The 17,315-nt window shown below is 49.0% G+C and overlaps 1 protein-coding gene across 7 annotated transcripts in view; it reads left to right on the forward strand.

Moving 5' to 3' along the window:
- Positions 1–17,315, forward strand: part of BCAS3 (BCAS3 microtubule associated cell migration factor) — a 532,941-nt gene that overhangs the window by 504,610 nt on the left and 11,016 nt on the right. For 4 of the 7 annotated variants that reach the window (XM_041000469.1, XM_041000472.1, XM_041000471.1 and 1 more), the window contains one exon: positions 7,282–7,449. In XM_041000469.1, coding sequence (XP_040856403.1) covers positions 7,282–7,449 — 168 coding nt within the window. Of the gene's footprint in view, positions 1–7,281; positions 7,450–13,618; positions 13,881–17,315 lie in introns of those variants that run through there. The other 3 variants (XM_041000466.1, XM_041000467.1, XM_041000470.1) reach the window with 2 other exon arrangements.

Raw genomic sequence — 17,315 nt, forward strand, 5'->3', positions numbered from 1 at the left:
CCTGGAAGGTTCCAAGGGAGAAAGCATACTCGGCTCTCCCAGCTTGTGGCAGAACCTGGTGTCCTTGGCTTGTGGCTGCATCACACCAGTCTGTACCTCCACATTCATGTGGCCATCTTCTCTGTCAGTGCTCTCTTCTCTCTTCTCTTTTAAAAATACCACTCTGGGCCTGGTGTGATAGCGTAGTGGTTGGAGTCCTCGCCTTGCATGTACCGGGATCCCATGTGGGCGCTGGTTCTGGTCCCAGTGGCCCCGCTTCCCATCCAGCTCCCTGCCCGTGGCCTGAGAGGGCAGTCGAGGACAGCCCAAGATCTTGGGGCCCTGAGCCCATGTGGGAGACCTGGAGGGGCTCCTGGCTCCTGGCTCCTGGCTCCTGGCTCCTGGCTTCGCATTGGCTCAGCTCTGGCCATTGCAACTGCTTGGGAAGAGAACCATCGGGCAGAAGATCTTTCTCTCTGTGTCTCCTCCTCTCTGTATATTCACCTTTCCAATAAAAATAAATAAATCTTTTAAAACAAACAAAAAACACCACTCTGGGCTCAGGACCTACAAAAAATCCAGAATGATCTCATTGTAGGATCCCAAATTATGTCTGCAAACAGCTTATTTTCAAATTGGACCACTTTCTGAGTCTCCAAATGAACTTACCTTTTAGGGAGGACACCATTCAACTAAGTGCATGTGGTTAAGGAAACTGACATCCAAAGAATGGAAATGATATTCTCACGGTCATACTGTGAAAAAACAAATAGCTGGCAGTGGCACGTGAACCCAGGCTTCCTGCTTGCCATTAACTGTATACTTTAATAAGGCAAAAGCAAGATTCTTTTTAAGATTTATTTATTTTTATTGGAAAGGCAGATATACAAAGAGAAGGAGACAGAGAGGAAGATCTTCTCTCCTCTGGTTCACTCCCCAAGTGGCCACAACAGCTGGAGCTACGCCAATCTGAAGCCAGAGCTAGGAGCCAGGAACTTCCTCCAGCTCTCCCGTGCAGGTGCAGGGTCCCAAGGCCTTGGGCCATCCTCAGCTGCTTTCCCAGGCCACAAGCAGGGAGCTGGATCAGAAGCAGGGCTGCCAGGATTAGAATCAGAATCCATATGGGATCCCAGTGTGTTCAAGGTGAGGACTTTAGCCACTAGGCTATCGCACTGGGCCCTAAAATTTATTTTTTAAAGGATTTTCTTTAAAATTTACTTTTTTTTATTTGAAAGGCAGATTTACAGAGATAAGGAGAGATAGAGAAAGAAAGAGGATCTTCATCCAATACCCCAAATGGCCGCAACAGCCAGAGCTAAGTCAATGTAAGGCCAGGAGCGAGGGCCTCCTTCAGGTTTCACACATGGATACAGGGTCCCAAGAGCTTGAGCCATCCTCTACCACTCTCCCAGGCCACAGGCAGGAAACTGGAATGAAAGTAGAGTAGACTAAAACTGGACCCCTTTAAAGATTTGCTGGCACTGCAAGGTGGAGAGTTAGCCTGTTAGGACACCATGCTGGCCCCTAAACTTTATTTTATTTTTTGCTACTGTGATCTTCTGTTGTGATTATAAGGGTGAGCTCATTGTCCCTATGACTCCTCTATGTTGAAATGAGAAGGAAGTCTTAGTTTTTCAGTCTCTGTTGAACTCCCCTTCCCTTGGTGTAAGACACTTGGATATGTTGGCCACCCAGGGTTCTCTGTTCAGGAGCCTCTGACCAGTGCACAGCCCCTTCTCTTGGCTTTTTAACATTAGCTAAGGGGTACTTTTCTCCTTTGCCTTAGTACATCCTTTAAAAATAACCTACTGCCCAAACCCCAAATCCCAATCCAAATTAATAAATATGGGATGCATAGGGCTTACTTACTATCACCAGTTTCAGGAGCCTTGGATCATCTGAGTTATTAAAGATTGCTGGAGCCCAAGCCTTTTTGCTCAGGACCGCATGTGCCTGTGGAGGTGGGATTGTAGTTGTATGGGGAATCAACCTAAAGAATGGTGGGGACAGATGGAGTCTGCTTATCCTCTCATCCTACCTGCCCTCCCACAGTGAACCAATCTGTTAGAAATGACATGGTGCACATTGACATAATGAAATATGCCGAAGTAGATTAACCAGGGTCCTCCAGGAAAACAAAACCAAGGGGAGTTGGTGTGTGTATGTATGTGTATAGGCAGATAGCTCTCCGAATTTACTGCAGGAAATAAGTCACGTGATTGACAAGACTCTAAAGTGCCACTCTGTTAGCATGAGCTGCAGCACCAGGACAGCTGGAAGCATTGTGGGAAATCCTTGGCATGAGCCCTGGCCAAATTCAAAAGCCTGAAACCATGTGGGCAAAGGGCTGATGGGGCAAGTCCCACTCAGGACCCAGAGGTCAGAGAACCAAGAACTCCAGTGTCCATAAGCCAGGGAAAACAGCATCCCAGCTCAGGGAGTTTGTTCCTCCTACCGCTTCTTGTCTTTAGACTGGCGACTGAGCAATACATTGGTAAAGACAAATCTTCCTTACCCTATCTGTTGGTTTAGATGCTAGTCTTCCAGAAACACGTCACATTTTGCCAGCTCTCTGGGCATCCCTTAGCCCCATCAGGTTGTCACATGAGATTGAGTGTGGCACCAAGTAAAGCTCAGATCCTCAAGCTGGTGTGGAGAGGACAGTGCTGCCCTGTGTCAGCTGCCAGCTCAGTGAGAAGCAGTTTGGGACACAGGACAATGAGGCCGCCCACGGGTTGCCTTCATGGCATACTGGATGGTCTGTTGGTTATTGTTGATATCACTGTGATCACGAGCTTCCACCCAGCAGGGCCCACCTCTTGTGAGACACCATGCAGGTTTTCCTATAGGCTTCCCTGGTTGCTGGAAATCTGATCAACAGACTCTCAGCAAAGTCCAAACCCAGGGCTGAATGGAATTGATGCAGAACAGAGGCTGAGCCATGGTCTTGTCAATAGCAGGATGTGATTAGATGCTATCAGCTTCGGGAGCATCCCACCTGCCCCACTCCGCCTCCACCACGCAGGCTTCCTTGCCCCTTTTACAACACTATACAAAAGGAGGGCACGTGTGGCCCTCCTCCCTACACACTGCCAGCTTGTCAGCTGTCAAAGCATGCCTTTAATAGGTTTGTGAAACCCAAGAACCTGTTCTATCTCTTCTCTGGGGAGAGAGAATCACACAGGATGCCAAGCCAAGAAGCAGGATTCAGGAAGCTCCCCTGTATGCCATCAACATTCTGTGCCGTCCCACCGAGATTGCTTTCCCCCCCTGATTCCCAAGATCTCCAAGTCTAAACTTAGTGTGCAGAAGGAAAAAGAGTGGAATACATCTTCTGTGTTCTAATATAAACTCCATTTTCTGCCTACCCTAGCTCTAGGTGCCTGGGCTCCACCTCAAGGGTATTGGCTCCAAAGGAACAGTTGGATTTCTCAGATGGTCATAATGTCATGATGTCATGAAATGTGCTCTGAATGAGTGTAATGTGGGAAGCTCTGCGCTGTTTTCCCATTATACAGAAATGTATGCCCTCAGGAGCTTCTGAGCTGCAGAATGTGTGAGCAACAGACGGCAGGTGGAACACAGCCATGGGCTGGTCTGCAGAGTCCACAGAAGGGCTTCAGAGGCAGTCTGCTTGCACAATTCTGTATATATAAGCACACAGTTTGGGGGGAGGGAGGAATTCCTAGCTTCCACCAACTATACTCCTAAAGATTAAAAAGAAAATTAATTTCATACTGTTGGAGTTTATAGGTGAGTCCAATGCAAGTAGCTGTTCAGGATTTCCTTGAGCAGGGTTAGACTTGAACTCCATCTGGAGAAATGACACTCAGGGAGTAGCAGGGCATGAGACAGCCCTTTAGAGCAGACCCTTGGGTGACCTCCTGGACAAACTGTCAGCCTCAGGACAACTCTTCATGTCTCTCAAACTCCGTGAGACACCCATTGTGTTGTGGTGACAGTGGCTACTTCCTGTCATTTTGTGAAAGACCCTTCCCTTCATTTTCCTTTTTGGCTCACTGTCACCATACCTCAGTATAGTGCTTGGCTCCTGTCATAGTGGACAGTAATCCATATTTGATGAATGTGTGAGCTAACTGAAGTAATATGCATGTGGGGGCTCGCCGTTTCCGTGTGTCTTTGTGACTGAGCTTGTGCGTTTTGACTTTTGCAAAAGACTGCACTCGCTAAGCATCTTCTCCCCTAAAGCTGACCCTTCCCTGCGTGATGCGATGTAAGGGCCTGCCCTCTGACAGAGTGTCCCCGGGCTGAAAGATGAATGAGAGCTGTTCTGTCACCACTTACAAGATGTGCAGCTTCCTAAGAGTCCAGAAATGACCTCATCCTCCTAGGGCTTGGCCTGTTCACCCCTCTGCCTGCTGATGACCATGTACCTGCAGCCAGGGCAGCAGCAGACTGGGAGAGAAGGCAGAGGGCGGGGAAGAACGGCACAACCTCTGCCAGGACCTTTCTAATCAAATGAACAGGGGCCCTGCCTTGGCTTCTGCAGACAGTAGACGTGACCAGGTGTCTCCAACCTCCTACCCATAACTCCCCAGCTGTGCCCAGGCTAAGAGAGGAAACATGTTCTGTCTTTCCTGTGTGCTACATGGTTGGCAGACTCATCACCATAGCCATGGATACAAGGATTGGGGGTGGTTACAAGTGAAAAAAAATTCTTTAAAAACCATAGATGAAAGTAACAGGAGTTCTCTAATCCAGCTGAGAAAGACGGGAAGGGAAGCAGCATGTGAGCTGACAGAAAGAGCTCTGGGCTTGTACAGAGACGGAAAAAGGGTTATCTTATGTGAGTTACATCGCCAACATGGTCATCTGTCCCTCCCTCTTGCCTCATGTTATGACCTTGGTCATGAATCCCGTATTATGACGTATTAATATTATCCACCTGTGCTTTCAGGGAAAAAAAAAAAGGTGTGTGTGTATGTAACATTCCATAGGAAGTGAGTATGGTAAAATGTTTTTGAAAAGAATGTGCTACAAGCTGAGAATTAAGAACTTACGAAGTTTATGTAGGCTCTGTCAATTTCCCACTCCTCCTACAGAGCCGACCTGCAGAATGTGGTGGTCTACAAAGGTAGACATTTGTGATTGTTGCAGGAGCACCCTGTGATGTGCAAGCACTACTTGCTTTACCTCACGTGGGCATCATAGCAGCCCTACATGCTTGGAGTCCCATGGCTGACATGTATGTGAATCAATAAGTCTGGATTTATTTCTCTGCCCCATATCATTCCACCCTGTGATACAATTCAGATCCTTTTCTCCTTCGTGCCTTGGGATAGCGCACACTCCTCTGTCAGCTGCAGCGTAGGCCATTCTTTCACTGGAGCCCCACCCACTTACCCAGGAGGCCTTTGCCCCACTGTTTGTTCCTTTCCCAATGTTCCCCACTCTCAGCCACCTCTGTCTGTGAGAAAGCCACATGTCCAAGCAAGAGGAGGGCCCTTGTTTTCCTGTCATTCCTCTTATTGGGTAAGATGGAGCATGGGAAGCATGGGCTCCTGGGAAAGCCTTTTGTAACTGTGGAGACAGGGCAAAGAAATGGAAAAAGGAGATACAGGCCCTCAGTTAATGTCACAGGGGTGTAGGCAGTAAAGCTGGCAGCCTAATTTACATCAGCAGCCCTGTGTGTCCTTGGGAGCTGGGTCAACATTGAATGGGCTTTGGTGCTAGACCTGAGGCTGCTTAGTCTAGGCCCACAGCAAATTGCCTGACACTTAGCACCCAGCTCTCCAGAACACCACCCTGATCCAACTTGATGGACAGAGAAGGTTAGAAAGGGTGGTGCACCTTTCCCAGTTCCCACCCCACAGGCTGATGGCAGGCCACCAGCTGCCAAGATTGCTTCTTTGGGGAGACACAGTTAAAACTGCTGCTCCCCACTCCCCAATGCCAGGCGTCTGCTGCACAATTAGGTAAGAGATAAATCAAAGCCAAAGTTGGCTGATGAAATTCAGGAGCTGGTGGTGACCCTTGCCACACATATAAATCCCCACAGGCTGACCAAGGGCCTTTGTCTGGGCAGGAGAGTTCAGGATTATCTGGCCTACTTTGCTGATGTATGGAGTCACCGGCTGTCGAGCGTTTACTAACGGTTATCACCTCGATGCTTTGGCCATTATCAGAGGCAGGGCCGCCTGCCGGGGCTGGGGCTCACACCCTCTCTATTACCACCTGTCATTGGCAGAGAGTGTGTGCTGACACTGCCCAGTCCCGGCTGCCGAGGGAAGATAGTTTCTGACGGCTGATCAAAGAAGAGAAGCGAGACCCGATAAAGAGTGTGTGTTTTGTGTACTTTTAACTTTGGGGAACATTGGCATTTGCATTTCCCCCCCTCCACTCTGTCTTCCTGGTGCTGGCAGGAACCAAACCCAATATATGTGGTGGATTCAGTTACCTAATCACTGGGGAAAAGGCATGTGCTTAAAGCAGCAGAGCATGATAATAATCCACCCAAGAGAAGGTGGATAATAATCCACCCAAGAGAAATAAGTGTTCACAGAAAACTTGCTGTAGAATACAGTAGAATATTATAATAAATCTTAAAAAAGAATACAGTAGAATAATTTAAACTTGCACTTTGGAATGATCTTGCATCTCAAACCTAATCTTGGCATTGAACAGAACACCATGTACTTTTAGAGTTGGAGAGCAGCTTTGGATTAAAGAACACTCACTGCTGAAGATGCTGTCACCCAACTCTACTGCCAGTGTCCGTACGTGAGACCCTGGCTATGCATATGTCCTTGGGCATGCAAGGAGACCTCATGGTGGTGTAGAATGAGTTGCACAGTAAGGCATCAAGCCATCTTGACCCCTTGGACAAACACGCTGGCTGTGTGTTGTTGCACTATCGCTTCCTAAAGCTTCTAGTGGGAAATGAATTCTTTGTGAATAGGTAATAGAATGTAGTGATTTAGAAAAGTCTATTTTGCCATTTAGGCCATGTAACCCCCTCTTTTGAATGCATTTTAGGTGGAGTCCTGTTATATCAGATAGAGAAGTCAAGATGTATTGGGTGAACTTGGAGGAGGGACAGTCCCTGGATAATAGAGGAAGCCTGCTCCCTAGTTCCTCCTTGTGAAACTTCCTACAGTGGTAAGGTGGTCTGCACCACTGCAGTGGCAGGAGCCGTTTTCTTCGGCACCACCCATGCCTGTCCCACAGAGGCCACTTTGTGTCTGGCCCATGGAAGTGGTCATGTAGTAATGGATGGAAAGAAAGAATGGTCTGCCCTGTGAAGACATGGACTCAATGCCAGATGTCCTCTATGTGCTACAGGTACCTTTGACCGGAGTGTGACCCTGCTGGAGGTGTGTGGGAGCTGGCCTGAGGGCTTCGGGCTGCGGCACATGTCCTCCATGGAGCACACAGAGGAAGGCCTGCGGGAGCGCCTCGCTGACGCCATGGCCGAGTCACCCAGCCGTGACGTCGTGGGATCTGGAACAGGTAACCATGCATCCAGCTGCCAGCCTGACTTGTTGTGACCGCACGCATTGGCGTAGCACTTCTTCAGCAGGTGAAGGTGTAGATATGTCTTGTCTGTTAGTTTCTGTAGTAGCACTTGGTGCACTGTTCTTGTTCACAGCTTCTGGTGTTGGGAAACCCTGCATAAAGGGGACTTCCCAGTGGAACCACCCACTCCTGCAGGCAGAACACGGGCACAGATACCATGAGCAATGCAATGGGACTGTGTAAAGAGACTCCAGAAGGGCTCCCCTGGGAAAGGCAGTCCCCAGGTCCCTCAACAGCCCTGAATGCTAAGGCCGCACAGTGTCTCTCACCAGGCTGACACTTTACAGACCAGTGGGTGAGGGGGTGCAGCCAGCCTGCGAGGGAACACTGTGAAGCATGCAGGGCCAGTTTCAGCCTCCACAGTCCTTTCTTGGGCTGCCTTTTGCTCTATACTCTTGCCCTTGAGCATGTCTAGCAACAGGGGCCTCCTGCCCCAACAAATGAAGCGAAGATCATCCTTAGATGATACACAGACACTACCCTGAATGGTCTCTTGTACATGGCACATGACTCACCCATGTTCACATAGCTCTTGCACACGATTCTGGCTGACATGCACACAACTTTTGAACACACAGTCCTGCACACATACACACAACTCTCACACGCTGTTCCTTGTGTGCATGTGATTCACACACACATTCGCAGCTCTTGCTCACATACCTGTACACACACCATCCTCCCATCTCCACCTAACTGTAACACAGGCCGTGCTCCATCCTGCCACCTATCTGCTGCCTGTTACTGATGCACCTCACAAAAGACTGCTGGCTCTTCCTGCTTGCTGAGGTTGATGTGAGCTTCATGACGGGTTGGGCAGATGCTAAATGGAGCCCTTTCCTCCCGCAACTGACTGAGTCCACTCAGGACTCTTACTGTTTGATGTGAGCTGCTACATCCCTGCCTCACAGGCCGGCCAGAAAAGGGGAGCCCAGTGGGCAGTTAGAACCTTGGTGGTTCTCACCAGGTCCGGAGGGGCACAGAGAGTCACAGCTTCTGGAACCAGAAGCACCTGGCACTGTCCTACAATGCCCCCATCCCTCTCAGATGGCGGTTGGCAGTTGGGCCTCCCCCAGCCTTCTTTCCCATCCCTAAATCCATCCCTCTGTTCCCCCATGAAGGGGACAGAGACATCATCTCCACAGCAGTGAGTAGTTGAATGAAGTAAATGAAAAGGTGAGGAGGAAAGGTTGGAGCCTGACTTGGATCAGAGAGGCACTTTATGGGATGGAGTGTAGAGACACCCTTCTGCCTTCCCCACCACCTCCTCTATAAAGAAGGGAGGTTGGCCTCACAGGTGTCATGGCCATATCCCACCCATAGAGCACACATGGGCACAGCCACATTCCCTGCCACTCACTCCACTCCATGCTAAACCCCCTGCTTGTGGATGACAGTCACTGCGCCCCTGCAGGTCCAGAGATGAGAAGCAGCTCTGCCATTCGCTAGGGTCCTACCCCAGTTTCCATAGGAGCTGCAGGCATGGAGACTTGGTCTTCTAGCACTTGGTTCCCAGCCTGCTTTGCCCTGCACTCCTGAAGCCTGTGTTGCTAGCCCACTCTCCAGGAGCCTCCCTCCTGTGAGCCCTCTCCGCCCCAGCAACACCCAGAGGTCTCCTCCAGCAGATGGGAGGGTGTTCTCAGCGAGCACTGGGCCTGGACGCAGCCACACAGCTAAGGGATTCAGGGGAGTCTTTGTGGCCTTAGCCAATTCATGAAATTATGAAGAATATTAAAAAATAGTAAGTGAAAACTGCATGGCTCATAGATCAGAAGAGAGAAGGCTTCCCTCCCCCCTTTTTTTTAATCAGCAACTGTCACTGAAAGAGATTCACTTATTGCTCTGTGGTCATAATAGATGTATGTTTTATTTATTTAAGCTTCTCAATTTTGAAGGCCAGTGAGAAAGTTAGGCAGTTCCGTCTACGGCCATACCACCCTGAACACGCACAATCTTGTCTGATCTAGGAAGCTAAGCAGGGTTGGGCCTGATTAGTACTTAGAAGGGAGAAAGGTTGTTCCCCTCACCATTGCTGAGAGTTGCTGTTAGCATTTCTTAGCCAGGGATAAAGAATCAGCCTGGTAATGCAGTACAGACAGCCCCGTACACCCAGCCCAAGGCAGCCCAGTGCCCACAGGGCTGGTAAGTACAGAGTGACTTAGGTGAGGATTTCCAGCCAGTCACCTTTTGCCCATAGCAGCCTCTTCAATGCTCTCTGCCTTCCCACAGTGCTGCTTAGCTCACAGAACAGGCAGAGAGAGTGGCATCAAGCGTTTGCCTGCTAGGTGCTCTGATGCACCCAGATAAGCAGTTCCTTGGATGCCTTCTCTCAGGCACTCCTGTGATACCAACAAACGAATGCAGCATAGAGGCCAAGTCCAAGCCTGCTCTCACGACCCCTCACACAGAAGCGCGTGATGCAGCATGTCTCAGTGTTATCGAAGGTTGGCTGGTGGTGTGTTAGTAAATATTTAACAACTGGTTCCCCAAAGGAATGCAGGGAGGCCCCAATTTGTGGATTTCTGAAGTGTAAAAATTATTGCAGTGAGTTTCAGGTTATTGGTGTATAACTGACTAGCAGAATTCCTGGCAATGTGTGGGCTCTGGCACCCCACTGGGAAGTCCTTCCGTGGGGCAAAGGGAAGGGTGTGTGGTACACAGGCTCTGATGCCACCTGGGACCTTCACAACCTGTATCTGAGTGCTTGTTTTGAGTCCCAGCTTCACTTCCTATCCAGCTTCTTGCTGCTATGCACCCTGGGAGGGAGTAGTGATGGCTTACACACGCTTGGTTTCCTGCCATGCATAGGGGAGGCCCAGATGGATGGAATTTACAGCCACTTGGAAAGTGAACTAGTAGATGAGTGATATTCTTTCTCTCTCTCACTCTCACTCTTTCAAATACGTTGTTGGTAAAAAAAAAATACATATATATTTTTATTAATTTATTTATTGAAAAAGTCACAGGTGGTAGAGGAGGGATGGGTGAAGTGAAGCTATTGATGAGCCCTTGGTCTGGATAGGGAGCTCGAGTTTCTGAGAGATGTTGTCATGGTGACAGTAGTTAATAACAACACATTATGTCTTTGAGCATCACCCTAAGGACATGGTACAAGAGTTCGTACAGATGTTAGCGTGCTTGATTCAGCCATTCTGTAGTATGTAGTTATTTCAGAGCATCATGTTGTATGTGATAAATGTATGCAGGTTTTATCTGTCAGTTTAAAACTAAGTTTATTTTAAAAATAAAAAAAAAAAGGAGAGGGTACCTAAGGCCAGAACTACCACCATTACCTAGGAGCTGGTGAGAAATGCAGTGTCAGGCCCCACCCAGCCTTCCTCAGTCAAGTTTGTACCTTAACAACAAGTAGAGTTCAAGGTCTATTTTTAAGCCTGGTGATCTATCCGCCAGGCTAAGGCCTCCAAGCCAATGTCCCTTAGGTCATGTGTGTGGTGAACAAATCCAGCTCTGGCATGACCATCTGTGTGGCCTTCTCGCTGATGCTTTCAGCCCTCCCCCACCCCCACTCCTGCTGTCTTCCACCATTTCATGTAATTCCACGTCACCCCCTGAACTCTTACACCTGGGCTGCTGAGGAAAACTCACATCTTGATTCAGTTGGTGCCATGACGCATTTGAGGTCTGCACCCTCTCATGAACCCCACCCCACGTTTCCCTGTGTCCCGCAGCCATATTGGACCCACACCACACAAACCAGACCCCTACAACATGGCAAGGAGGCGGTTCTTGTTTGCTGTCTGCTACCTAAGCCCCGTGCTCCACCCAGTGCAGCCCTGGAGTGTCCTGTGGCAGCTTCTGGTGTTTGTCTTTTTGTATGGAGTTCCCATTTCTCTGCTCCACTAAGAGTCTGTGTCAGATGCTTTCTGTTACCACAGTCTGTTCAGTAGGGTGCTGCATACTGTGCCTTATCTGAGAGCCAGTCGCTTTGCTTCTCATGGATACTGTTTTAGGGGTTCCTAGGCATCTGAGAAAATGGAGGCTGTTGGTGGAGACATCTCTCTTGCCTGCTGCCTGAGTGCTGAGGGGCAGTACCCCTGCCATGAGCCACCCAACCACACTGTCCTCTCTGCCATGGCCCTGCTGCCCTCAAGAAGTGATCTCCCCATGGGGCCTGTTTTACCAACTCAACGGGCTTTCCTCCTACATCCCTATTCTGCGTGCTCCTGCCCTGTCCTACATAAGTCTTTCTGAAGGCTGCATCCTGGCTCTTCCTGTCTCCTTCATCCCCTGGTGATCTCTGCCTTCATAGCTGTAGTCTCTGTCTCTTAACTGATGACTTACAAACTGTGTCCAAACTAGTTTTGCCCCCTGGTCTCCAGAACCTGCTGTCCAGTTAGCTGCTGACCTACCCAAAGTCTGAGGACAGACCTTCTCTCCCTTCCCCTCCTGCAGCTTCACCCCACCTTGGTGTGAAGCCAACCCTGCTCTCCCTCCACTCTGCTCTGACTGCCCTGTGTGCCAGCTACAGCTACACTGAGTTCCCCCAGTGTCCCCAAGCTCACAGGCTGCTCTGCCGGCCAGGCCTCTGCACATACTTTTCCTTTTCCCTGGAATGCTGAGTTCCAAAGCCCCATCCTCTCCATATCCCCCTAAGAATAACTTCACTAATTCCTGCTTAGCACACATTCCTTTCAATATTGCCTTTTCTAGAAGAAAATAGACTGTTTTAAGTAAACAAAACATTGACTTATTCCAGTTGTTTTGTGCTTAGGTAAAACTATAACTTAATATAAAAAAAAAAGGATTTTTTTTTAAGAAACACCTGAGTATCCCAAAAGTGCTTTTTCTCTTTAGATTTTAACTCTTCAGTCACTCTTTGATTAAATCTTATATTCCTTTTTGCTTTCCCCCACATGGGACATCAAAACCTCGGCCTCTCAGACAGATCCTAGTCCTGGATTTCAGTCATGCTTGACAAGCTCTGCAGGAGGCAGTCTCCTCTGCCTCTTACCTTTGCTCATAAATTACATTATCACTCGATTCACATACATACACAGATTTTCCCAAAACAGTACCACAAACAAGACATTCTAATACTTTCTCTTTTATTTTTTAAAAAATGAAATAGGAGCTCACAGAATGGATTTCATAATAGTTTGGTGAGAGGTGATCTGCATTTTGAAACCTGCTTCTGCAACTCATTCTGCAAAACCCTCTGTGTTCTCTGGTTGCTTTGTTAATTATTCAGCAGAAAATACTGATTGTTTTCAGCAAAAGCTGTTTTGAAGACTTCTGTCAGAAACTGCTTTTTTAAGATTTATTTATTTTTATTGGAAAATCAGATTTACAGAGAGAAGGGGAGTCAGAAAGATCTTAACATCCGCTGGTTCACTCCACAAGTGGCCATGGTTGGAGTTGAGCTGATCTGAAGCCAGGAACCAGGAGCTTCTTCTGGGTCTCCCGCGTGGGCACAGGGTCCCAAGGCTTTGGGCCGTCCTCAACTGCTTTCCCAGGTCACAAGCAGGGAGCTGAAAGGAAAGTGGAGCAGCCGAAACACAAACCAGTGCGTACATGGGATCACAGTGCGTGCAAAATGGAGACTGGTCACTAGGCTATGGCGCTGGGTCCAGAAATTGCTTTCAGTTCTTGAAAGAGCTGTGGCTTTTTCCTTTGAACTAGAACAAAAGCCTACTGTGAGCGATACACAGTGTTTTCATGGTTACAGGGATGCTCAGTCAGCTAATGAGAAAATATCTACTGATTGTGTTTTATAAAAGGTGACCTAAAAGCACCATTTCTATCTCAGGGTGTACATATGTGCATGTGTGCTAGCAACGTCTTTCATATCAGGACTGTAGAAATTAAGACTCAGTAGATGGGAGCTGTGATGGCCAAGGAGATCAGAGGATGCATCCTTAGCCAAATGACCCTGCCTGTTTGCCACTTCCTGCTTCTCATACCTCCAAGGTTTGCTCTTCTGGTGAGCCTGGGATTCATGCTTGTTCCACTGCCCAGAGCCAGGAACACTGCCTAGATCTGTCAACAGGAACCACATTAGTCCCCTTCCATTGCAAGGTGCCACATGATCAAGTGACAATAATTTCAGGCCCAAGGGCAGTGATTTGATTCCCTTATCTTTTAGACATTGCTGCTTGCTGGTCCACCCCATGTTCAGAAGAGATCACTGAGGTAGCAGTATGGACTTCATCAGACTTGGCAGATGTTTCAGAAGATGTGGCCACCAGGATTTCCCTGTCTACACATGAAACATCTCCAGCTCAAGGAGGGGACTTTGCTCCATGCAGGTATACCCTGCTAACTTAGCCCTTGTGAGCTATAATGAGAGGAACTAGCAGTGTCAGCCCTCGTGCATTGTGTGGCCTCTCAAGCCCCTTTTTCAGCCCCCAGTGATCTGATTCTCAGTGAAGGGTGAGCCTGCTCTGTAGGCCCTGTGAGTTGAAATGACATGCACCTTCAGATGCCCTGGTAGGACACCTTGTTTATTGTCTTGCAACCTCCTGCTGGTCAGACATCCGTCCCCTCCACAGTGCCTAGTGTGGCAACACCGTAGTCTTTACAATCTCATGTCTCTCCCCTGATCACACTGCTCCCACTTCCTGCTTCTCAAAATGGGAGAGGGTGATGTGTCTCATTGGACCCCATCACCTTTTCAAGAGTCAGACATGGTCTCTCTTTTGCCCAAGTTGCTACAGTCTGTGGGTACTGTCTCACATTGCCAGGTCCTCCTGGATATGCGCTTTCCTGGCAATACCAGGTTCCTGGGCAAACACTGTTCACCAACTTAGCCAGGCTCCTGGGGCCTTCATTCTCCTCTGCCCAGCTGGGCTCTAGAATCATCCCTTGGGGAAAAAAAATGCTCATGGAGAAATGTCTTTTCTCCATGCCTGCCTCCACAGCCCCACACGCTTTCCCTGTAGACATCTGCTGGTTCTGCACACTAGGCTGGTAAGTATGACCTGGTTCCTGCCCTCAAAGCAGCAGCAGTGCTAGCCTGGGGGTCTATTGCTATCTGGCTGCCAGCCTCAGTTTCCCTTGCACCAAGGAGAAATCAGGGTTGCTCCCCTGTGCACAGGTCATGTAATATAGGGACAAAACTGCCAACTCCCCAACCCAGAGCCCTCGGTGCTGAGGATGGAAGGAGAGAGTAAGCACCCATAGGTATAGGGCCCCCAGATACAGAGCCCAGGCATGCTGGAAGGTCACAGGCACCCTGCTTTGGGTGGGAGGCCACAGCAGGAATGGCATTGGTGATATCTCAGTTCAGTGACACAGCGCCTGGTCTGGCTCTTACCTGCTGGGAGGAAGGGTCAAGCTGAAAATCCCAGCACCCCAACTCCTGCCCCGGGAGAACATTTGTTGTTTTCTTTTCAGTTGGATTTAAAAGTCCTCTATCATTTCACTTGTTAAAAAAAAAAAGTTCATATTCTCAAAATTATGGGGGGATCTATTTTCATTTTCTAGATTATTTATATAAAAAGAAGTTACTTCATTATACTTAAAAATAGTAAATTTCTTTTTTAAAAGTCCTCTGCTGGGTGTGGGGAATGTCCTGGTCACCTGATCCTGAGGACTCTCTTCCACTCAATCATCTTTGTAAGCCAAGTTTAAACCCCGGTTCCTCTGTAGCACTTTTCCTGTCCATGCAGCTGTATGTTCCTGCCTGCTCTCTGTACATCCCCACTATGCTTCATGGAGCACTTGGCCCCAGGCAAGCCATGTGAACTGCCCTTTCTGTTCATGGGTGATAACTGATTCTCCTAAATGTCCCTCCTAGAAGGACTAGCTCAGGTGGTTCCTCTAGTCCCTCCGTGATTCCATGAATTTGACTTAACCCAACTCTGTTTCCTTGAGCTGATTCTGATGCATCTGTTACCTTTAACCACCAGCCTTTTCCCCACCCAAGCCCCTAGCACTGGGATAGGAGCCAAGCTGAGCTTCAGTTAATGTTTGTGGAATGACTGGTCGGGTTTTTGTGGCCTCCAAGAGGTAAATGAAAGCCAGGCTAAGCAATGGGAATAGTTATGGTGCTCCAAAGATACACTTGTTAGTTGCCAGCTATGTCTCCAATATGATTCTAGGTCAGTTCTCTTCTCTATCTTCTACCCTCCCTCTTGTTCCCCGAGGCCACTGGACCCAGCCAGAGGCAGCCCTGTATGGGGGTAAGGACTGAGAAGCTCCCATGTGCATTGCTTGGTTGCCTTTGGTCTAATTTCAGCACTTGGACCAATTTTGTCCTCAAGGAGAAAACAGACCCCTCAGAGTGCCCCTTCCAGGTGCTGTCCCCATATGGAACACCGTGGAAAATGTGCAGCCAGGCCAGAAGGTGGGGGCAGTTGCTGGCTGGGGCTCCTCTCCAGAAGCATTAACGCAGGTGAATGGTTAACCCAAGGGAGGATTTCTCCTGTTCCTCCTCTTGACTTGAGAGTTCACCTTTAACTGCCACCCTTTCTGGGCGGTGTGAGAGCTGAAGCAGGTTGGCCGGGTCGTGAGTAGCTAAATGTGTATCTTGCCCTTCTGCCTTCTCAGAAGATGGCTCTGGGTGTGTAGAACTTCCCTGCTCCCCGAGCTGATGGCTGGCCAAAAAGGAGACCACATGTGACCCTCTCTAACCCTGTAGGGAGAGCAGAGCCCAGCACTGTGCAAGCTAAGCTAGTTCATGGCATCTGACAGAGGAGGCACTTGGGATACCCATTCCAGAAACAACTGCCCACCAACTTGGGGATTTCATCTTGCCCACCCATGTTTCTAATCCAGCCCTTCCCCACCCCTGGTAGCAGACACCTGCAGCAGAGAATCCAACGCTGACTGGCAGAGTCCCCCAGCAGCTTGCCAGGGCATTACTCAGTGGCAGCTCCACCCACTCCTGCGTGTAATTCAGTTTGAGGAGAATTCACCATCCACTTGTTCAGGATGATTTTCCATTCCATGTCCTCCATATTTATGTTACTGGTATCTTCTTTTTGTCTCCAGCTACTTTGGTGGTGACTGTACTGGCCTTAGGACTGGCATGGGGGTGAGTGGGCCACGCCTAATGGTCTGAGCCCTTGGAAGGCTTAGGACTTCTTCAGTTTCATGCTTTTTTTCATTCCTAGGCCACTGGGCACAGAAGCGGAGTGCACAGTAAATATGTTTGAGCTCATCTTCATGATCCATGATCCTGGCCTCTATTGCCCACCAATCTGCAAATAACTTTGAACTTCAGGCCCGTATTCTAAATCCCTGGAACCCAAAAGGAACAGGAAACCCTGAGGGGCTGCCCAAGAGCCTGGCTGTCCCTCCACCTGCTCCCTGGCACTGCCCCAGCATAGCACAGAGTGAGAAAGGAATCTGCAACTCCCTGGATATGCTGGGAATACCCCCTTTTGAGCTCTCAGTGGTCAGACCAGATTCTGGCAGCCACTTGGTCGCAGCTCAGCTCTTTCAGCTCTCTTAAAGGTCCTTTTGTGATCCTTTGTAAGGACATGTTTTATTTCTATGTAGACATAGCCCTGGACAGTACCGGAAAGAGCATCCCTCCTGAGAGACAGGGCTGCAACGTGTCAGGGTGTTGCCTCCTGTCTCTGCTTCCCCAGAGGCTTTGTCCCACTATCCTTCTTCCCCACACCAGGAGATGATGCCTCCCTACCCCTTGGTGCTGTGGCTCCTGGAACCACAGGGTGAGGGCGACAAGGTCAGCTTAGCCAGGAGGTCCCCAGGGCAAGGACTGGTCAGAATGGGGAGCCCTGAGGAAGAATACTGTCCTTCACCCAACAAGAGTCTCTTTGAGAACGAGGCTCCCCACCCCCTACTTTGAAGATGGAAGTCAAATTTTCGGACTC

Source organism: Ochotona curzoniae, unplaced genomic scaffold (genome assembly GCF_017591425.1).
Source record: "Ochotona curzoniae isolate NIBS_2020 unplaced genomic scaffold, NIBS_Ocur_1.0 scaffold_2453, whole genome shotgun sequence".
NCBI lineage: Eukaryota > Metazoa > Chordata > Mammalia > Lagomorpha > Ochotonidae > Ochotona > Ochotona curzoniae.